Source organism: Phytophthora cinnamomi (genome assembly GCF_018691715.1).
Source record: "Phytophthora cinnamomi strain GKB4 chromosome Unknown Contig0, whole genome shotgun sequence".
NCBI lineage: Eukaryota > Oomycota > Peronosporomycetes > Peronosporales > Peronosporaceae > Phytophthora > Phytophthora cinnamomi.
In genome coordinates, this window is record NW_027150933.1 from 2,834,572 (window position 1) to 2,857,187 (window position 22,616).

A 22,616-nucleotide genomic window follows, 5' to 3' on the forward strand; every position below is an offset into this window, starting at 1 on the left:
GAAACTGGCGCCGGCTGGGTGTTCCCGGCCACCTTCTTTGTAGAAGACATAGTCAAGAACATCTCGAATGGGAATCTCGCTCACTTCAAAACTGGAGATGTCAAGAAGTGCCACAGACTTGGACTCATCAATCGCACTACTTCCCACGGCTGCTAGTAGCCCGTTCGAGTCACGAGCAGCGACCTGATTGATCGCGTTAAACACATTGTAAACTTGAAAATGCTTCTGCCTCGTTTTTGAAGCCATTCCAAGGCGGGTACTCATTCCAGCGCACGGCGGTCGGGCGTAAATTTCGACGGCAACTTCGTGAACCGATTCCGGAGAATAAATAACAGCGACTTCGCCTCCATTCAAGTCCACGTGGAGCCATCCCTGTCGCTGCTTCGAATCCCACTTGTACCCAACAACTAAAACTCGTAATCCCACACGCGTGCGTACCCTCGATACGCAGATGTAATTGGCCTTTTGCAACCAAGGTAGTATTTCCGCTGAGCGAGCGATCCTATTGGTGGATAACGGCTCTAGGCCGTGGTATCGCCCCCAAAGATGGCGGAACCCCTGCTAACTTTGAGGTATCGTTTGCAATTTCTGTTGCTCTAGGCGTTTGTATTGTCGCATGGATATGCTACCAGCTCCATACAAAAAAGACGTGGTCATTTTTCCCCTTGTTGCAAAACTGGCTTTGCGGTGTGGAGTGCAAGACGGAGAAAAATGAGACCGAAGCGCTACAGAGCGATTTTGACGGAGTTCATGAGCTTTAACGATGCTCGTGCCTACACTGCGGAGACCGTATTTACGACTGAGATGCTGCTAACCATCACACCTGAAGATGTTAGCCGGTGGATGAATTTTCGTGCGTTTGGTGAGCCATACCCTGGCGAGGACGCTAAGCCAGTGTTTGCCAGATCTTCCACTCTCGCATTCGCCAAAAAAGCTATCTCGTGCTTTATGCCTCGTGTTGCTGTTACCTGGGACCCGATTCGAAAAGAAGGCAATCCGACGCGCTCGGAGCTGGTGAATAAGGTGATCAAAACGGTGAAACGCTTCGAGGTTCGCCGAGAAGGAGTGCGGTCCACCGCCCGGCGTCCCATCGAATACGAAGAGTTCATTAACCTCCTCGAGGTTGTGCGCTCTAATCATGACAAAGACAGCATCAAGTACGTCATTAGCAGTGTTCTCACTTTGCAATGGCACATGATTACAAGAATCGACGACATGATGCAGCTAAAGTTCGACAGCTTCACTCCTAACATACAGCACCCTCACACATTACTCTGTCAACTACGCTGGTCAAAGAATATTTCCGAGGAGCGTGACGCCCCGGAGCAGATTTTGCTGGGTAGCTTAGACCCACGAGTGTGTGTCCTGTTGAATTTGGCTGTTCACCTTGAAATGGCGAGTAGTAGTGCGTCTCCCTACGTGTTTGGGAACGCGGTGGACGGAGATCGTGTTGTCCGACGCTTTCTGCAAGAGATATTTGACGGTGATAAATTTCACAAGCTAAAGCAAGGCAACCTGGGGACTCACAGCTTGCGTAAAGGGGCAGCGACTTACGGGACAAGAAGTGGTTTGACCAGAGATTTTATAAATCGTCGCGGGAGGTGGCGTGCCCAGAAGAGTGTCGTCGACATTTATATTGATAACACGTAGCCTTATCCGGACGCCGCAACGGCCAGCGTGCTAACAGGTCCACTGGGCCCGTGCTTTTACGTTATCGAAGATGGCATGAGATTTGTCACCGATAACTTGCTCGTCAACCGAATCGGCAGCGTCATCAAGCAGAAAATGGGAGAAGGCGTAGCACACGAACTGAGTATAGTCTTGTTGTGGGCGTCGCTGGTGCCCGACGGCTCGTTTGACTATGCATTAGTCCCTACGGCGCTGAAACAGCGCGTGATTACAGCGTATCGGGATGCTGGCGGAAACCCTACGGTAAATCCCGTCAAACGGGTTCCCATTCAGGTCGTGGGGGAGGGTGCACAACTCCAGCTTATTGGGCTCACAGAAGACGGCCCATATTCTGATAGCAACACACCTGTAGAACACAGCAACATTCCCACCAGGATGAGCGCAGACAATACTCGAACGGAGTTCACAGCATTACACTCACAGTTATTTGGAGTGCAGCGCCAGCTCTCAAACACCATGAATGAGGTCCTTCGGCTGAGAACAGAAATGCAGCAGGAGCACCGAAGAATGATGGCTGTGATGCGACGCATCGCATTGCAGCCTGTTGTCCGAACGCTGACAGAGGGCAGTGAGGTTTCTGACGTTACTGCTGGTGTTGGTGCAGTTCGCAGAGTCGTGCGTCTGGCCAAGAGGCCGCGAGATTTGTTCCAGTTGTGGCACGAGTATGAGTTCGGCTTGAATGGAACCAAACCTGCAAAAGAATTCACACGAGCAGAGAGAGGAGCAAATAAGTTCGCATATTCGCGACGGAAAGCTTTCTGGGATAGTGTGGCGTACCTCGTTCGAGCGGGACTCACGAGCGACGTCGCTATCGACAGGATCTACGCAGCGTACGGACGCCAGCGGCCAGTGACAGCGATCCTGACAGCTCTTCGCCGCGACAAGAAGAATGGCGGACACCCAGCGCTCCGCGTGTAGTTTAGAGCGATTTTTTACCAATCAAAACGCAGTTGCACTGATTGTTGCACCGATGGTCGATATTAATATGGTACTTCCCACGAAGGTGCCGACACCGTCCAGAGCCTCCTCGTCAATTACCGCTGGAGGGCTGAGCTCGTCCTGAGTCAGCTCTATCGACTGCACTTGCTCCTCCTCCCAGCGCCCACTTGGAACTAACTTCACCTTAAGCTTGCCCCCGCGGGTTGTTGGGCATTCTGGCTTGCCGAAGGCTCAACCAACCATATCGAAGGAACCCGGGCGAAGGTAGAAATAGCTTGGTTCCATGAGCGCTCGAAGAGACGGCCGAGAAGGAGGGCCGTTGATGTTTTAACTGAGGCGAGGAAGATCTCGAACGAGCAGTTGCTCACTTCGGAGTTTCTCCGCCCTATCTATAGTGTTCTTGCGACAGCGGGAAACTACGCCTTCGTCAGCAACCGCATGTAGTCATGGCCACTTAGAATTTCAGCTTGCTAATTCTGCAGAAAAACAAAAAAAAACGAAAGCAGTTTTCAAACCTGGATGAACAAGTCTATCCGGATACATGGTAACTCATTCTGACGGCACTTTTACTGGCAAACAAGAGTCCTGACGGTTTTTGGAATTCGTTAGATTTTGTCTCCAGGCTGAAAGCGTACGGGAAGCACGTCCTAGAACTTGCCTTTCTTCTCCGTGAAGCAACGTTTCGGCTTGGGAAAGCTCAATCCAAATAACCAGTCGAGCGTCACACTCCAAATATTTCGGAGTTTGCGTCTTGAGTCGCTTGTTGTAATTCATCTACACGCCTAGCATGGTCGAATTGTTAAGGGCGGGATCGTCGATTCAACCGACAGCAACCTCCCAAAAGTGACGACGCTGGAACCTGCTGAACCGTCGTTTGGGCAAATATCACGCGAACGTGACGGCCCTCTGTCCTTGAACCAGTCCAAACGCACGTACATTTGCAAAACGAAACTGGGGCTCTTGCAATCGCCACCCGACAATCCGGATCTTATCAGACCAGCACTCACGAATCCGTCAGCGTGAACCGCAGGGTACGGGTGACATCCGAAGGAAACGTCACGTTGGGGCTTGTGCTTTACCGCAGCTCGTTCAGCGGTGGCTTTTGGATTTGGCCGAGGGAAAGGCTCGAGTTGGTTGTAGTTGATATAGGTCACCTGAGCCTGAACTGGAGCCAATGACGCGAGTGCGGCTAGAACGAAAGCCCTCAAGTTCATCGCTGCGGCCGCTGAATGGAAGTTGAAACGCGGAGGTTTGAAGAATGAGAGGGTGAGGACGGAGGACTCGCGCTTCCCGCTGCCAACGCCCATGGAGCATATCATGAACTCTAATGGTGGAAAAGATTACCGGGTCGGACATTTGCATAAGGACAAACTGATGCGAACGGACAGTCTTCCAACGCCATTGCCATGGGATGCAACATCTCTCGCCAATGCGAGCGCCTCCCTGCTATCCATCGCAGCAAGTGGGATCCTCGTAGCACCCGAAGCCAAATCAAGTGCCCCTCAAGTATGTACTACTAGTAGTAGTGAGATCTTAGATCCATTTTGTGTATGTAGAAGAAGAATTAAATTTGATTAACTATTTAGCGGACGTTTCGTTTTGCTAGCTACAAGTAGACCGATTGGCTACAGTAAACAATTTGGTCTTATCTTGGGATCCAAATTGGTTGGCATGGTGTGGGTAATCGTATTGATGTCGGCGTATCAAAACCTAGTTGTTTAAGCACGTCAGCAACTGTCTGTTTGGATAGCTTGAGCGTATCGGGATGCTGGAAGATATACTGGCAATGTCTATCAAATGACTTCACCAATCTCTGAATATTTGGCTGGTTATCTTCTGTTTCATGAAAGTGCAGTTCATTGCGTAATCGCCACGTTGAATGAAAAACTATTGCTGTATGAACTCTCCATAATATTAGTAAAACCTTGTGTAGGTGTCTCCATCCCGCTTCGGTGTCTTGTGGTTGTGGGAAAAGCAATAGCCGCCAGCATAAGTCTGTGCGGAAAGCGTTTCTCCATGGATTCCAAAGAGTCACCCACATTTCATGTATTGCAGGGCATGTGAAGAAACAGTGTTCAACTGTTTCAATGGCTGTACATGATTCCCGAACACATTCCTGTACTTTTGGAATGCGTGACTTGAGAAAGTAGAGCCTTGAACCAACAATCAGATCTCCAAAAAACAGTCGAAGCATGACGTCATGGATTACAGGAGTAAGACGTCGGCGCAGTAGATTGTACTGGGATAGTGTCGAATGAATTCGTATTGTTGAACAACTTAGCTCTTCCATTGGATGAGTGCTTATCACGTTAGCAGGTCGTAGAAGTTCGTTCCAATCTGTCAACTGAAGGTTCGGGAAGAATCTGGTTCCTTTGTCTGTTATCACTCCAAATGTTGGTGGAAAAATCCCCATCGTAGCGACACTCACTCAACCAGCTTCTGGGTGAGGTAACACTCGACGAAATATTTGAGTCATTTGATGGTATAACGTGAATATATCAGACACAAAAATTCTTGATCCTAGCATCGGCCGTACCAGTGTGCGAATCTTACAGAAAAACCCGTAAGCAGTGGGCCAGGGACGACATTCATCCAGAAAGTCAGCTACACATCGAAGTTGTTTATGCGCTAGTTCACGGCACAGGAATCTAAAGTTATTTGTTCCTGTTCCCAGAGGTGTACGAGCCGCTTCTTGTCGATGAAAAACTTGAAAGGTTGTTGATATATTCCACTAGATTGGACTAAACAGCGCGTATTGAACCTATTTTGCTCTCGTGTACTGTAAAGTGTGACGGTGAGGCCATTTTAAACGGTTCCAATCCTTTAATAGCTGACGCCACCAAATGGGTAACTTCGTTGCCCTCCAACCAGGCGGTTTTGGTGGGTTCTGGATAAGAAACTCAACCGACCACTTACGAGAAAATGCTCCGTATCGTTGGAACAATAATCCCGTTATTGGACGGTACCACTCAGAGTCTGTATCTTCATCGTGAGTTTGCAGCGCCTGTATAAATTGTTGAAGTATCTTAAAACGCTGTCTTTTGACAATTACTGCGATGTCCGGTACTCCAATTCCATCTTTTTCTCATGGTAATATCGCCATTCCTTTTTTTACTATGTTTATTCCCCCGGATCTTGTTGACACTCTATTGTACAACACGTATCGGGTCACAACACCTTGCCACCGATTAATAAAACGAACTGGGATATTAACTGTGGTTGTGAAGTACCAAATCGTTGATACTATCATCGCTTGAACAATTAACTGGCGCCCCATTAGAGTACGTGCCCTTCCCTTCCACAAGCGAAGACGATTCATTAACTTTTGATCCAAAGTCTCGGCTAGTTGGGTGGAGGTATCAAAATTTCCGAACGGAATTCCAAGGTATTTTACGATCTCGTCATCCTGCAGCAAATGTAGCGGTTCAAGCTTGGGTGCTGAGCGATGCCTATTTAGACTCATAATCACACTCTTGGCAGGGTTAAGCTTAGCGCCTGATCCAGCACAATACATGTCAAATATTCGCAATTGTCGTTGTAGATGTGTTACATCCATTGAAAATAACACAGTGTCGTCTGCGAAAAAGGCCACAGGAATCGATACCTCCTCATCAACCGCAACACCCCATTGCCGTTGTGCACGAAGCAAATTTCCCAAAGGTTCCAGAGCTAAAGCAAAAAGAAAAGGTGATAACGAATCACCTTGCTTAACCCCTCGAGAGGGCTCTAGAGCAGCTTGCGCCCATCCATTTATCATTAATGAGCATTGTGACCGATTGTAGAGGAGCTTTATCCATGTTAAATACTTGGGTCCAAAACCTTGACGCTCCATTACTTTCAGTAAATAGTCTCTATTCACGCGCTCATACGCTTTGGCAAAATCAAGAAATGCAGCAACAGCTTTCCCCCCCTCGACTAGTACCAAGTGTTGAAGATCTCGAACTAGCATTACTTGGTGATGAATGGATCTTCTAGGAATGAAACCTTTTCATCTGGATGAACTAGCAATGTCATGAAAGGTTTTAGTCTTTCTGTCAGTGTTTTGGATAGTGCCTTGACTTCCACGGGCATTAGTGTTATCGGTCGAAAATTACCAGGGTTCGAACGGTCCCCCTTTTTGAAAAGGAGCACTACCGATGAATACCTCTGGTGTGGTAGATGTTCTCCCTGTTGCAGTTGATATCGAAACACAATGTGTAGTATTTCTCCAAACACCGCAGAATCAATTTGATAAAAGGCTGTGGTGAATCCATCGGGCCCCGGAGCAGAATGCCCACGCATGGATCGTATTGCATCAGCTACGTCTTCCCCGGTTAGCTCCGAATCAAGAATTTGTTTTGCTTCCGTTGTAAGCGTACGATCAATTGAGTCCAGTAATTGTTGTTGGGCATTTTCATTTGGCTGTGATTCATTCTGCGCGTATCGAGAATCTCCGAGGATTTCCCCCCAATGACGTTGAAAGCCACTGATAATGTCTACTGGGTCTCTAGATACTGTTCCATCTGAGCGCATTATCGAATCCAACGGTGTATGTCGTGGTTCAAAACGTGGAGAGCGAAAGAAAAACGTCGAGCTTTTCTCTGATTCAGTTACCGTGCGCTCAAATCCAACTGTACTTTGAAACGCCTCCCATTCTTCCTTACACTCCTCGTATCTCTTCTTTGCAAAATAAAGATCGAAAGAGATCTGCTCGTTGTCGCTATCTCGACCAGCAGCCGAAGCACATTCTTCCAATTGCTGTCGAGCATGGGTGAGTTCAGCTCGTGCAGTTGATTTTAAATTATTATGGCATTTTTTGAGGTAGCTCTTCATTCGCTGTTTCCATGTTTTCCACACAATTCCGGGGTTCCTCGAGGTTTTTAGAATCTGGAGGACCTTTTTAGCTTCCTCCCGTATATCATCTCGGAGTTGTCGTATCTGAAGTAACCAGCCAGGAAGTCGCCAAAAACCCGGGCCAGTGGGGTGATGCCACGATGTGAGCTCAACATGGTGAGCTCTGTGGTCACTACCTTCCCAATCTTTATATCCAGAATCATGATAACTTGATGATATCAAATCGTCAGAAATAAAGATATAGTCTAGCCGATTCCGCCGAGGAATTGGACCCGAAAATATGGTTGAGTCTGGATGATGGAGTCTCCATGCATCTACCACATTTAGGTCTGTCATCCATGATATCAAAGCATTCCTACTGGAGTCACGTCGAGAACATGCAGTGATCGTATCAACTAGCGGATCCAAAGCAAGATTAAAATCTCCACAGATCACATAGATCACATGAGTATTGCCTCCGTCACTATCAAATCGGTCGGAAGTCGTTCAAATAGTGCCTTCCTCGAAGCCGCATCGTTTGGTGCATATATGTTATGAATATAGCGTATAGTTTCTCCCCAGTCCATCTTCACCAGCAGGTATCGATTCTGAATTGTTGCTGAAGAAACAATCCCCGCAGTTTTAACACCCGGGCAAGATCCGTGAATAAGGGTTGCTACACACCTACTTCTTGGATAAGTAGTCTGCGGTGCCGCACCATTTCAATCCGAAATAAATACTCGTCCTCCAAAACTATGCTGCACCAAGTAGCTAAATCGATTGACTTGGTGTCGATTTTTAAACCGCGTTTCTTGAATACATGAAAAATAAAAATATTTAAGGTGCTGCGATATAAGCGAATGTCCACCCTCTTTTACTCCATGCACATTCCAGGTCAAGATCTTGCAAGATTGACCTAGATCGATTTCGGGGGCCATATTAATTGTCGGCGGCGCCTTCGTAGCTGGCGACAAACTTTCCAGTGTCACACTCGAAAGTTCCTGAACAGTCAGTGAGCTTGAACATAACTTGAGCATGCCAACAATTAGTGAGCTCTTTGGTAGCTTTTGACTCAGCTTCTTCAGCAATTGCTGGTCTAATGAAGACGCCATCAATTTCAAAAGGGTCTGATCAGTAAGGAGAGTGTGTTCTCCGCATCGAATAATTTTCTCATTTACCCCAGTCATGCACTCGATCCATTTACTGGAATTGGTCAGAAATGGGCACATCGCGTTTAGCAATAGTTCAAACGCACTAAGCAGCCGTAAAATGCCCCATTTGGCATTAACTTCTTCACTTCGGTTTCCCGTTCCTCGACCAAAAACTGCATGAACGTTTTCTTTGTTTTTCCAAGAGGTAGATGAGATGCAACCACGCGTTTGTTAAATGATGGTTCACATTCGGACCCGCCCGTTTTGCGAGGATGAGGTTGAGCAAGTGGATCGAAGCAAGCTCTTCGACATATTCTCCACCTTCTGCAAGGTCCGCACAAAGCGCAGTAGACCATGCCAATGGCATCGCCGTGATAGACGCTGCAATCTTGCCCATATTCTTAGAGGTCTTCAGAAGTGTTTCACTTGCCTTCAAGTGCTGCATGTTTTGGGCAACGCGGTCCTCATGAGATTCGAGTTCTGCTTCTTCAGCAGCGACCAGGAACTCTTCCTCCGCCACTAACGTGTTACTAGATGGGTTTCCAGAGGTAGAGGAGCGACGCTTCGTTGGTAGAGGCTCACTATCCTCTTGGCTTGCCCCCGAAGGTGATAGATGAGGGATTACAAGAATGCCAGTAATTGTGCCTAACGTGAAGTCTGGTTCAAAGGTTTCAAACTCATAATCCATAATTTCGAGAGACGAGTATGGAATTTCATCCGCAAACGACGCCTGGGATCGATCAATGCGCTTGAAACCGGTTTCCATACGCCTGCCCATGTCCACATCCTCGTCACTTGTTGTTGATTGCATTTCAACGTCAAACCCATCCGTTTCTAGCTCTGTGGAGCATGGGTTGTGAAGATCATCATTCAGGTCTTCTGAGCACTCATCCACCTTATTTTCGCTTGATGATTGAGAATGTTGGTTGCTTACAACCAGCTCAAATGGTTCTCGTTCATGCAAAGAACTCGCTGGTAACTCCGAGGTTACCGTAGGCTGCAGGACACTTCTCGGCAACGTTTCGCAGCAGCTGAGTCCATTTGCTTTTTTTTTGCAGTCGGGTTCGTATTGTTTGCCTGTTCACCGTCTGGTGGAAGTACCACCGCATACGGCGACTTTCGGAAGCCAACGGCACGTGTCGGCGGAGCACCACATCGTTTTCCTCGAGCAATGTAGTACTTACGACCACAGACCAACTGGTTGGTGACGTATCCACCCACTTTCAGGCACGCATGAACTTCTTGTCCAAAGTAGAATCGCCACGTGGGTGTAGTTACGTGCGCTTCCATGTTAACGTCACGCGGCGTCGGGAAAAATGGTCTGGCGCCAAGTCGAGTTAAACCCATGAAGAGTTCATTGGCAGTTTCAGTGGAGCGAACTCCAAAAACATCAAGGTAGAACTTGTTGTCAAAAGGCGATTGTCTCGTGATCTTGAACTTGCGACCAAGTAGGTTGACTTCTTGACCTACCAGCTTTCGTTCGGCTTCACCGGAACGAACATGAACAAGTATCCCACCAGCAGGTGTTTTTTCCACAAGAACGACTTGATAGCGCGAGAGTAGTTCTTGCACAACAGCGTTTCCATGGTCCTGAAGGAAGGCGTTGAAGATGACAGGCATCGCGACGGTCGTGCAGTACGTTCCGGAGTCAATGATCACAGCATGCGTCGTCGACGTTGGCGTGAATGGACGGTTCTCCGTCACTAGAGCGAGGTATTCCGACGCCGATGTGTTGTTGCGCTCGTACGCTTCAACTAGTCGCGCCGCGTCTTCATCACACAAGCGCAGCTCAGCTAGCATCGACTTGGAATGGCGCACACGCTCATATTCCTGCGATCGGAGGTGATCCGCCATGGAGGCCATTATTCTCAGAGGGGTTGAGTTAGGGTTCGTTCTTCTAGGGAGGTAGCAAAACGATTTGTCCATTTTTGTGTGTGTAGTGCGGCGGAACAAGAACGCCTGCGCCTCTCTGGACTGTGTCTTGCTTAGTGTCACTCTAGATCTCCAGCCCTCCCACAATTTAAACGCCTGCGCCTCTCTGGACTGTGCCTCGCTTTGTGTCAACTCTAGATCTCCAGCACTCCCACAATTTTATAATGAGGAAAAAGAACGAGGCGGAGCGTTGCGCAAAAAAAAACAAATGGTTATCTATTTCCGAACGGAGGTAGTATTACAATTGTGTTACTCGAGTGCTTCAGACCAAACGATATCGATGCCATAAGCTTATCCTTTTGTCTCCAGGGGTAGGATAGTGAGTCTCCCGCGCGTACGGGTAGGCTCAACTTTGAAAACAAAGTTTGAGCGCTACAGAGCTCGAATAGACAAACAAAATAGATGAGGAGAAAGAGGAAAACCTGAAGAGTACTCAGCTTTTTCCTTGGATCGATTCCAGTTACGCATCAGCCAACATTGCTGTCTGAAGTTGGACAAATCGATAAAAATCACCATTTTTTTTTTAGAAAACTAGAGATGCAACGGAGAAACGGCTGAGCACAGTGGAAAGATGATCACTTAGAGAGCTAGTCACAACTTAGAGATACTTGAAATGAGCAAGGATCGCACGTAAAATTGCAAACAAAGTTCTCCTCAAAATACCTCGAAATCGTAGGCTAAGATCGTCAAATCTCGGATTTCGTATCCGCGTAGCGTTTTTGCTATCCATATGTAATTTTATACAAACTTTCATATTAAACTATCGGAGGCCGCGCGTACGGGTAGGAGGATTGTACCCATGCTACCCGTACGCTTTCAGCCTGGAGACAAAAGGAACCTTCGATGCCATAAGCTTACGGGTCAACTTCATCACTGTGTCATGAGAAATGCTGAGGCAAATCTTGCCTTCCAGCGACTATTTCTCATGTAAAACGGAACTCATAACGCAAAATTGATCGCTGTCGCTGGATCAAACATCCCCCAAGTGAACTCTCCCTAGCCACAGAGCGCAAACGTCGCTCTCAGCCTTCGCCTCACGCTTATCGTCAGTAACCGAGTCGGATCCCGCATCGCTTCCAGCACACGACGCGCACCAAGTCGAGCGTTGGGCACGTAGCGCATGTAAATGCAAGACACGGGGGGAATCGGTCCGGGCACGAAAGGCGGGCGCTCCTCGTCCACCCAGGAGAACTCCAGCGGCAGCCTCGGGTTCAGCTCCATCGTCTCCGTCGAATCCGTCGAATCTGCCGTTCCAGGCCTCGGCGCAGTAGCGTCAGCGCGTGGTGTCGACGTGGTGGGGGGGGGGGGGGGGGAGGCGAGAGTCGTGGCAGGGGCAGCGGGGCGGCGGTCCATCTTGCACTCTTTCTTGACGTGACCACAGCTGCTACTCGATCTCCCATCGAGTTAATTCCACGCTTCCAAATGCGCTCGACAACTTGGCGGCCCACGTGGAAGTACATTGCAACCCAGACAATCTCCCCATGTGTAAGCACGCCTCCTACGTTGCGAAGCAGTAGGGTTTCCCAGACGGCCTGGCGTTCACTACCCGTATCCGTAACCTCCCTCAGGCGCCAACTTTCGAAATGAATCCAGAAGCCACCAGTGTGCGGGGCCAGTGTGCGGTGACCAGTGAGCAGGGGAAAGCGAGGAAAATTCAGAATTCAAACTGGATCGGTTTAGAAGGGGAATTATGTTGAGTAGGCTGAAATATGATGGAAACGGTTACCAATTTCCGAACGGAGGTAGTAGTCAGGTTTTAGTAGCTGTTAATCAACGAGTGGGTGTTGGGGGGTTAGTACACCTTTCATTCCATCCTTAGCATCTTCGAGGAGATTCCTACCTAGATAGAACCTCTATACACGCTGAATTAAAACACCCAGGCCTTCTTGAGGTTCCCTGTGAATTCGCTGTCAATGAAGGGGACGTCCAAGTCCTTCCTCTCCTGCCAGTGGCCGTCAAAGTCGGCTTCGCTCAGAGCCTTGCGAGCCTCCTCCGTCATTTGTTCCCATGTGATGAGGTCTTGGAACTCGCCCTTGTTTTCCGTTAGCTGCAGCCCCGTCTTGCCATGCCAGGAGCTCTTGTAATAGTCTAGTTTCAGGCTGGAACCGTCGATGAACTTCGCGTCCGGAGGAGTCCGCCGCTCGTTCCCGCCCGCGGTGCGCACCCACACTCCGAGGATCGCCGGGTTCTCGGCCTCAGGGTTGTCAATCCACAGAACGAGATACAACCACAAGTGGCGGTGGCTATAATTATACTTATATCTTTTTTCCCAGCCTTTAGGGAAGTACCAAGCGTACATGATGGCCCACTTGCCCTTGTACCAAGCCGAGCGCGAGTACACTTGGGAACCCCAGCCGGAACCTTTACATTCCCCATCGGCCTTGCCACCCCATTTCAGACCGTCACTGACCGATCCGTCAGCTTGAACTGCAGGGTAAGGATGGCAGCCATAGGAGATATGCAGTTGCGGCTTGAACTTGATCGCGGCCTTCTCGGAAGCGTTGGTAGGTGCAAGTTGAGCGAATGGCTTGACTTGGTCGTGGTTGATCCAGTTGACCTTGGCTTGCACGGCAGCGAGACAACCAACGGCGGCGATGAGGAGAGCACGAAAGTGCATTGTGGCGACCGTGGAGTGGGAGTTGACTTGAGCCCAACGCGGAATGTTGGAGAGTGGGCGCTTTACTGGCTGTGACAAGGACTCAACTTCGTGTTCCTGTGGCAGATACAGTAGCTGTAGCTCCAGCTTCCGTGGTGAAACGCAAGATTTGCCCCAACACTCACCTCCAGCCAGCTGGGAACGTTTCTAAGCTTTGAACATACGGTTTATTGAAGAAGTAACAGTGTCAGTTAGAAATACCTACTGTAATACGGTCCAAGGCGTTGATATCGGGAAACATGCTGAATCTTGTAATAGAGGCGACTCATCATATCTGATTCAGATCGGGTGAGGGAGAACAGAAACGTCGCAAAAGTCTTCGAGTTGAAGATTTTCATCTCCAGAATCCCAGATTGTGAAGAGCACGATCCTCAGAAATTGTTTGTGGACCACAATATCTAGTCATGCTCATAAAGAGCTCGACATGTCATAGACTCGCTTGGGGAATCCCCCAGGGGATACTGTAGCCAGCAACATGCACAATACCTAGGAGGAAAATTTCTTCAGCTAATGCATGATCACAAACGCGGGGAGCTCAAAACTACAGCGTTTTTCCAGCACAGCTTAGTGCAAGGAAGATAAACATAATCGTGCATCGCACATTGAACTGCTCCATTAAGCAGAAGCTCCAATAAGCAGAAGAGTGAGTCTGGTACGGCGGGTCGCTCAGGCAGCATGACTATAGCAGGACGCTCATGATGACGCCGCCGGCGGCGTAGTTGCGTTCCTGGGGAGGAGGGCTCCTAGCTGGTATTGGTGTGTTTGCTGCTGGGCGATAGACGCTGTGCTGGTTGGAGATTGTGGAGATCGCTGCGACAGATGTGTCCGCCTCTTTTCACCTTTCCTTTACAGCAGAACGTGCTGCCATGTGGTGCATGTAAAGTAATCACGCTCAACTAAACCGGGCACTGATTGAAAGCAACATTGAAATACATGTATTGCTTTTGCCAACAAAAGTTACCGTACCGCCACTATTTCAAGTTACAAGTTTGACAATAGTAGGAGGACACGTGTCACCACGGCAGCCGTGCGGTAACTTGCTACCGGCAAGTGTGTCCTGGCGGCCTCCATCATAGAAACATGGGGTTGATCGCTCAATCGACTCATAACAGCACACGATCCAGTACTACACATTTATCCCCAGGTGACGCATAAGGGGCTGGTCGCACTCGCTGGTGCGGGTTCTCGTTCTGGTGCTCGAGAGATATGCGAAATGAAGCTATATTTGCGTTGCTCATTTTGCACAAAGCCATCGCAAATTTGTCGAGAACCCAAAACTCGATTCCTTATTTTCAGCTACCGTACAACCCCGGATAGCCTAGTGTTATGCCACTTCGTAGACACAGCGTGGATCTTCTATTTGACTGCATTATATAATATATTGAAGTTGACCAAATTGGTAACCCTGGGTTACTATCTATGAAAACTTTAATTGGCGTTCGCTCTTAAAGACACGGACCTTAAAGTCGGTAGAATAGCATCATAGAATAATCCGAAAGTAAATGGAATATATAATACACAAGGAAAACTAAACATGGAAGCTGACTTTGCAACTTTCCCATTTCGGGCCGTTACTATCTGCCACCTGTTGACCCATGTGCCCTGGTTATAACGAGGGTCCTCCTGATGAGGGCCCTCCTTAGCAATCCCAGTGTATTATACACGAATCGAAATCCGAGATTTGACGGTCTTGCTAAATCAGCAATGCTGATGATGATAATACGCGTTCATGTAAACAATTTTGCTGCACCTGGACTTTGTAGAGACGAGGGCGTGACTAAGGAACGTGTAGTGGGTCTAACTTGACTCACTACTTTAGCTTACACGTTGCGCAGCGTGTATGAGGAAGCGTAAGTACTTAGTAATTACTTAGGTTAATTATATTTGAATACACAAATATAAGTTAAATAAGAAGGGATTCCAAGTGACATAGATTAGGTAAAATGAGAACTGTATTGTTTGTAAATTGATATTCCTCTAACATCTGCTAAAAACTGTTTATCGTCTATGAAAGGGGTTGACAAGGGTGGGTGTCACAGCCCCGCTAATATGCATGTCTCTGATTGGTAGAAAGATGTTGCTTTCTACCAATAGGATCTTTGGGTAGGTGTGGACCACTCATTGTGGTGGTCCACTTCAATGTATCCATTGGTGTGTCTTACACCAAGGTGAGGAAGTATTCAAAACTTTTAACAGATAACCTATCTGTTAAATTCACAAGTGGCTTGCAGCCACTTGTGCGTGTAACCCCGTTACAGAACACCTGATTTATAACAACTTTCAAGTGGTAAGAGCCAATTAGAGGGCAAAAATTGCCATTGATGGGACAAAATACTTGATTTAGTTCATTATGTGACTAATTCCACGTATAATCCGGCGTGGCGCCAACAAGATTTGATGGTGTTGGCGTCCAGCGCATTCCATGCGTTGCTGCACCACGTGACTTCGTCCGATGTGTCGATTTCAAAAGGGTCCAGCAATAGCCTCCGAAAGAGGTCAATGCCAGGTCAGGTCAAGATAGGTCAATAGACATTTGGTTGAGCCTCTACACAACATATGTCAACCACAAAAATACATTTGCTTAGTGTGTAATAAATGTTGAAGCAGAAATAGAACGAACACACGCATTTGGTCGCACCCACGTGAGTGTGCCACCGTGGCAGTGGGGCACCGCAGTTTGCATGTACACACTAATACAGCAATTCTATCAGAGCCGATTCGTAATATATGAGTGTAAAGTTTCCGGCAGTGGCATAATTCTGCTGTTTCGTGATTATTGGGTGTTGAAGTGTAGATGTAGCACTTTAGAAATGGTACCCCGGTGCGAATATTGCTCGGTTGGCTTCTGTATTTGCTGTTGACGTCACTAAAGATTCGCGCTAGTGAAAAAGACTCTTATTCCGAGATAAATACCCTTGGAAGTGTCTGACTTTGATTTTATTGTATAATAATAGCGGTTCGGGATTACCCCGGTCGATTTAGCGTGAGGTTTTGAGTTTAATTTGCATCTTTCGCCACTTCATTCGCATGAAGGTCCACCTAGCGGTCTGGTTTTATGCTGAAACGAAGGACAACGCGTATGCCCGTGCCTACGCCAAGAAAAGAAAGCTCTTTGACTCTGACCAAAAATGTATTCAGACTCCAAGTGGCTTCGTGGTCGTGGTAGTCAACGACTACGAGAAGCATGGCTGAAGCTTTCGAAAGCTGTTTAAAGCTTTGGTTCGTAGCTCATCTGGATCGTGATGTCAAAGGAGAGTCCAACGCAATTCAAGATGACATGAAATCGAGGGAAAATCAGAAGGGGCTTCTCGAATTGAATTCGCAATTCAAGAAGAAAGACATCAACCGTCTCGGGCAGACGCCAGTACACGGAATGTACCTCTACGATAGACCGATGTCGCTCCAGAGCCTCCAGGGAACCAAGTACTCGAGCAAAAAAATGCAGCTTTTGAAGAAACATCAGTCAACCTACCATCAAGTAGTTTGTGAGGAAGGGAATCTGCGACTAGACACGGCATACAATCGCGGAAACATGACCGGGGTGATCACTTCTCTAGCTTCGGACGTTCAGAACGCCATCCTGCTTGCTCGCGCGAAGAATAACTGCCAGACCCCCGATGCCGTTTTCACTAACCACATACTGACATTTTCCCTTGCAAATTTCTAAAAGTGCTACATCTACACATCAACACCCAATAGCCACGAACAGCAGAATTATGCTACTACCGGAAACTTTACACTCATATATTACAAATCGGCTCTGATAGAATTGTTGTATTAGTGTGAACATGGATAGCTAGCGAAACACAAAAGCCAACCGAGCAATAGAGAGTTTTCGCTGCGGCTCCCATTGCCATTCCCACAGCAAAGTAAACACAAAAAGGGCACCTCTATGGGAACCCCCCTCCGCCACCCACAGAATTCGGAAATCTGTGGGAGCCTTCCCATTCCCAGAGTTGCCGCCTCCCACACGACCTCATGGCTGCAACGACTGTGGCTTCGAAGCCTGCCACCGAGCCACCTCGCTCGACAGCCCCACCACGCCGTAAGAACTACAGCGAAGAAGACGATGTCGCTCTGCTTCGCCAAGTGCTGCTTGACCGGCCTTTTGCTAAGCCACGGGGCAAGGTCATGCAGCACTGGTACAGTCTTGCTGCAACGCTCGTAGCCTCGCCGGCCTTTTCGCGCAGTAAGCTAAGTGGCAAGAACGCACAGTCACGCATGAACCAGCTTGTTCAAACTCACCGAGAGGCGATGAAGGAGGCGGAGCTACTGTCTGGCGTGGTGGAGGAGGTCACGGAGAGAGACCAGCTGCTTGATGAGCTTGTAGAGCTCCTCGATGATGCTAAACAGGAGCAAGAATGCAAAAAGCAAAACGAACAGAAGAAGCGCGAGCGAGACGAGGCAGCGTCGCTTGTGGCTCGCCGGGTAGCCATGGAGCGACCGGAGCAATCTTCGGCCGCTGACGAAGCCGGATCCCCACCGAAGAAGCATGTTCGCCTCGCCCAACTTACTATGGCCATGATGGAGATGAAGGAGCGTGACATAGCAGCTCGCAAAGAAGAACGAGCCGAAGAACGTCTGGATCGCGCTCGTGAGAGAGCTGAGGACCGCGCAGAGCAAGCTCGTTTACGCGCCGACGAGAACGAGCGCATGGTGAAGTTGCTGGATGTGTTCACGCAACGCATGATGACCGCGATGCAGAGCAAGTAGGGAGCAGCAGTTGTGTTTATTGCACGGTTATCTAAGCCACGGCTAAATATACTTGCAACGAGGGAGGTGCTAACGCAAAGAACGAGCTAATTTGATTCCCCTTGTAGTAGCAGCAATGACAGTTTGTCATGAGCATTGAGATCATGACGTACTTCCCCACTGGACTTAGTCTAATCTTGTTCGACTTTTTGAAGTCGATGAATGCCCAGAGCGTCTTCAGTCTACCGAACGACCACTCGACACTCTCACGCACAGAACTCATTGCACTGTTGAATGCCTTTTCCCTAGTTGACGTACTTGCACCACGAAAACCGGATACAATATACCGGGATATACCGTAGGCCGGATCACCGTATACAGCATACCCACCAAAAATATCTTGGTTCTGCTCGAAATAGTCCAGCAGCTTGCTCTCGCGCAGCAAGGTGACATCGTGGCGTCGCCCTTCAATAGGACCCCAATAATGAAGCGCTAGCCCGTCTGGTGTCGTAATGCACTGGTAATTGAGACAGTGAACACGCTTGTGTCCCGAATACACTTGGCGTTGCAGGTTTTCGTTGCTTCCGGCGCGTGGTGATGGACGGCAAATTGCGTTCTTCGTTCTGTCAATGAAACCAAAGATGTTGGTCATTGGAGCACCTTTCTGGTTGATAGCATCGGCGTAGATAGCAATACGACTTTGAATTATATGCTTGTGAAAGTAAATTGTTTCTTCATATCTATCGAACAACACTTCAACTAGTAGAATGTTAGATTAAATCGCCAGCTCCCCACATCATACAGCATTATAACCTTACCCATGTGCAGAACAATACGACTGAGCGCGCCCTCTGACCGTCCGAATGTCTTGCGCATGTCCGCTAGTCGCTTGGGGTAGCTGAGGCGGTGCAGTAGAATGCAGAGAGCTTCCGTATTATGCACACAGTCACGATGCTTCGTCATCACCCACTCGGGCAGCTCGAACAGCGAAGACAGCTGCAATATGCCCGCCACGTCGAAACGAAAGTCGAACTCGGCGTCCACATCCGTCGTAGCAGTGATGCAGAAGCGGATGTTAGGCACGACAGGGCGCTCGACGGGCGGGCGATAGAGAGCTGCAACCATAAGAACCATGGCGTCACTGCATCCTGTGTCCTCGAGTAGAGCGCACAGCAGAAGAATCTCGTCCGCCATCATCTTCACTTGTTCAGGAGTGACTGGAAGCAAGGGGCTCAGTTGAGCCTTCTATAAAGCATGACATGCTATTTAATAAGGTGATTTGCTGGGACTGGGAAACCGCGAAAAGTGGTTTTGATCTCCCATAGCCACACCTGAGAGACTATCTGGGAATGGGAAAGGAAAACTTGCAAAAACTCTCTAATATTCGCACCGGGGTACCATTTCTAAAGTGCTACATCTACACTTCAACACCCTATAATCACGAAAAAGCAGAATCATGCAAACGATGGTAATTTCAACGGTTTAATTGTTGGAAACGAGGCGTTTGCTAGCTGGATGGCGGCGCGTTTCGAGTTGATTCTTAGGGTTCGCCTCTAATAGAGCTTGTGTACGTCGGTGCGCTTCCACACTTTTGTGGGTTACATTAGTGCATGTTCCACATGCAGTAGTATTTTTAACGGATAGATGTGTATTCCAATAGTCGTACACCATCTGATGCAACAGCTGTGACTTGACCTACTTTGACTTGACCTGTCATTGACCTGTATCGGGCTCTTCCTGACGAATCGTCATAGGATCGAGAATTCTCAGTCGATTGGTGCGAACAGCAAACTGGACAAAGGCTTGAAGATCACTTGACAACCAACACTACGCGTCAGAAAGAACCACCAGAGCGAGATGAACTTCCGTGCGTTTCTCCTCGCCGCGGTTGCCTGTGTCGCTGCTACCCGAGCCAGCGTCAGCTTTATCGACCGCGACAAAGTCCAGCCGTTGCTCAGCCGAAGCCTGCCACCGACTTGGAGAAAGCCGCGGCCAAGTACAAACCCCTGCTCCAGGTGTCCTACGGGTGCCAACCATATCCTGCAGTCCAGGCGAACGGATCGATCAGTGCAGGCCTGAAGTGGGCTCGTAAGAGCGATGGAGACTGCGAAGGCTCAAGCTTGGGCTCGCAAGTATATTTCCGGTCGAGCTGGTACAAGGACAAGTGGGCGATCGTGTACGCCTGATACTTCCCTAAAGGCTGGCAGCAAACCTACTCGTACAGCCACTGCCTCTTGTGGTAACATGTCGTGGTTTGAAATCGACGATCCCGCGGCTGACAACCCGATCATCCTGGGAGTGTCGGTGCCCACAGCCATCGAGTACCAGCGACGATCGCCTCCGAAAGCAAAGTACGTCGACGGTTCTAGCATGAAAGTGGACTTGTACAAAAGTTTATGGGCGGGGAAGATGGCGCTGAAACTAACGGTGGAGGAGGGCGAGTCTCAGGGCCTTATCACGTGGGAACAAATGACGGAAGAGGCTCGTACTGCACTGAGCGAAGCCAACTATGACAAACACATCTTCAAGCGGAAGAACACGAAAGTCCCCTTCAAGGATGGCGAGTTCACGACCTATATTGCGAAGGCCTGGCCGTTTTAATTCGGCGAGCTAAAGGTGTGAGCCGTTGTAGGCATTTGACTAAACCGCTAATGTTTGAACCCGAAATGCCACTAGACGACTGCTGAGTAGAGCATTACATTTGTCGAGTAACGCATCACATCATTCTGCAACCGCACGGATAGGTGCTTGTAGAGTACTGTACACGTAGCAAACATCAGGCTCAGCTACCTTCCTACGTAGAATCACTTTATCTCCAACTGCCTCGTGCCATGATTGGATGGGCAAAGCTTGGTTTCGAGCATCGGTTTCCCTTGAACGAATCTCATAACGTAAAACTGATCACCAGCGTTGGATTACTCTTGCTTGCTAGGACAAATACGCCTTATCGCTCACTCTTCCATCCTCCTCGCTGAGTTCAAGTCGGCTCAGCACACAACCGCAACGATGAACTTGGGGGCTTTAATTCTAGCCGCATTCGTTCCATTGGATGCAGTTGACCTTAGCGTCAACTGCATCAACCACGACCAAGTCCAAGCGTTCCCTCAACCCGAGCCAAAAGCCGCGTCTGAGCGAACCACTGTCAAACACAAGCCTCAATTCCACGTCTCCTTTGGATGCCACCCATATGCTGTCGTTCCGTGAGCGCTGGTTTGAAAGGCTCCGGCTGTAACATAGTGGAAGCTTGTTTTTGAAAAGGGCAGAGTGAAAAGTGATATTGCAACTTAAAGTCCGTACTCTCTTGTACGCTAGACCAGCTACCCACTTCATGGCCACTCGTTGTTGAATGCAATTGTTTCTTGGGTCGTCCCGTAATACGTATCCGCGTCCCGTAAGTCGTCCCGTAATACGCATCTTAAATTACCACGTAATGCCATGTACCATGGTATAATACGAAGAATTTATGCACTATGGTATACATTATATTACATGTATAACACAATGCGTTACACTGGGTTTTCGGACGGCGGGTACAAGGGCTCCAGCATTGGTCTCGCAAGCGTACTCGCGCTTGGACTGGTTCAAAAGACAAGTGGACCATAATATATGCGTGGTACCTACCTAAAGGACGATTCAGAAGGTTCCAACGTCGACATTTCTGGGAGGTTGCAATCGTCTGAATAGGCGATCCTGCGCTCAAAAATTCGGCTATGTTCGGTGTGTCGTTCAATTATCACTGGCAATTCAAGACACAAACTCTAGCTGAATCGAAATATGTTGATGGCTCGAGTGTGAAGCTCGACTCGTACCTTGGGACCAGCATACAGATGAAGCTCGTGGTGCACTGACCAATGCCAACTTCGACTCACTCGCTATTAAGACGACGGGGAAGCAAATGCCACTGAAGGATGGCATCTTTTATGCCCGTCTGAAAGTCGTTTGACAATTTTCAGCGATGCTCACAGTCGAGGTCAGGCGGTGAGAGAGTAACATGGAGGCAATCTAAAAAAAAATCTTCAAAATAGGAATAATATGTGTGTCATTCACCCAGCCAAAATGAACTCTTACCATCTACGAGCAGACATGTAAGGCAAATCCCGCACCAGATCGCTGGTACGCACAGATGGGCCGGGAGCCAGCCATTTGATCACGAATGATGGACAAGCGGCTCCACTTCTCCAAATCCACGCCAAGCACAAGAGCACCCATTTTCAACGATGAACTTAATCGCGTTGCTTCTGGCAGCCGTCGCCTCCTTCGTCGCGGTTCAAGCCGAAGGTAAGGTCTACACCCGTATCAACCACGACGAAGTCCAGCCGTTCCCCCAGGCCAAGCCCACCACCGACTCGGAGAAGGCTGCAGTCAAGTACAAGCCGCAGCTTCATGTGTCTTACGGATGTCAGCCATACCCCGCGGTCCAAGCTGACGGAGCCGTCAGCCTTCGACATGAGATATTCTTTGCCTCTAATCGATTAATTCAGTACGTTTGCATGTTTGTCCACTACTGTGCAAGCTTTCCTACCTCGCAGTCTCTATTGGTCCGACCTTTCCAGATTTGCCAGGGAATACTGTACAGTGTTTCTAACTTACAGTGTTGCTTGCTTCCCAGCTTTGGACTGGCTGGAAGCATAATAGAGTGTGTACCGTATTGAGGCAAATCTTGACTTTCATCATGGAAACTGGAGCTACAGCAACTGCATCTAATACAGGAACGCGAAGTTGAGGCCTTACCACAGCCAGTAAAG

At 48.6% G+C, this 22,616-nt stretch overlaps 5 protein-coding genes across 5 annotated transcripts; 3 read left to right on the plus strand and 2 right to left on the minus strand.

The window, feature by feature from the left end:
- Positions 1-2,145: 2,145 nt before the first annotated feature.
- IUM83_02063 (uncharacterized protein) lies at positions 2,146-2,607 on the plus strand (the record flags this gene model as incomplete). The annotated part of the gene is made up of 1 exon (XM_067925959.1): positions 2,146-2,607. One exon carries the CDS (start codon positions 2,146-2,148, stop codon positions 2,605-2,607), a length of 462 nt encoding a protein of 153 aa, XP_067801025.1.
- Positions 2,608-12,390: 9,783 nt separating this feature from the next.
- Positions 12,391-13,140, minus strand: IUM83_02064 (necrosis inducing-like protein NPP1 type; the record flags this gene model as incomplete). Its single annotated transcript, XM_067925960.1, has 1 exon — positions 12,391-13,140. The coding sequence occupies one exon, from the start codon at positions 13,138-13,140 to the stop codon at positions 12,391-12,393; it is 750 nt and encodes a 249-aa protein (XP_067801021.1).
- A 4,017-nt stretch (positions 13,141-17,157) lies between these two features.
- IUM83_02065 (uncharacterized protein) lies at positions 17,158-17,892 on the plus strand (the record flags this gene model as incomplete). The annotated part of the gene is made up of 1 exon (XM_067925961.1): positions 17,158-17,892. The coding sequence occupies one exon, from the start codon at positions 17,158-17,160 to the stop codon at positions 17,890-17,892; it is 735 nt and encodes a 244-aa protein (XP_067800972.1).
- Positions 17,893-18,630: 738 nt separating this feature from the next.
- On the minus strand, positions 18,631-19,068 carry IUM83_02066 (Kelch domain-containing protein 4; the record flags this gene model as incomplete). Its single annotated transcript, XM_067925962.1, has 1 exon — positions 18,631-19,068. One exon carries the CDS (start codon positions 19,066-19,068, stop codon positions 18,631-18,633), a length of 438 nt encoding a protein of 145 aa, XP_067800971.1.
- A 1,047-nt stretch (positions 19,069-20,115) lies between these two features.
- Positions 20,116-20,472, plus strand: IUM83_02067 (necrosis inducing-like protein NPP1 type; the record flags this gene model as incomplete). The annotated part of the gene is made up of 1 exon (XM_067925963.1): positions 20,116-20,472. The coding sequence occupies one exon, from the start codon at positions 20,116-20,118 to the stop codon at positions 20,470-20,472; it is 357 nt and encodes a 118-aa protein (XP_067800658.1).
- Positions 20,473-22,616: the final 2,144 nt, after the last annotated feature.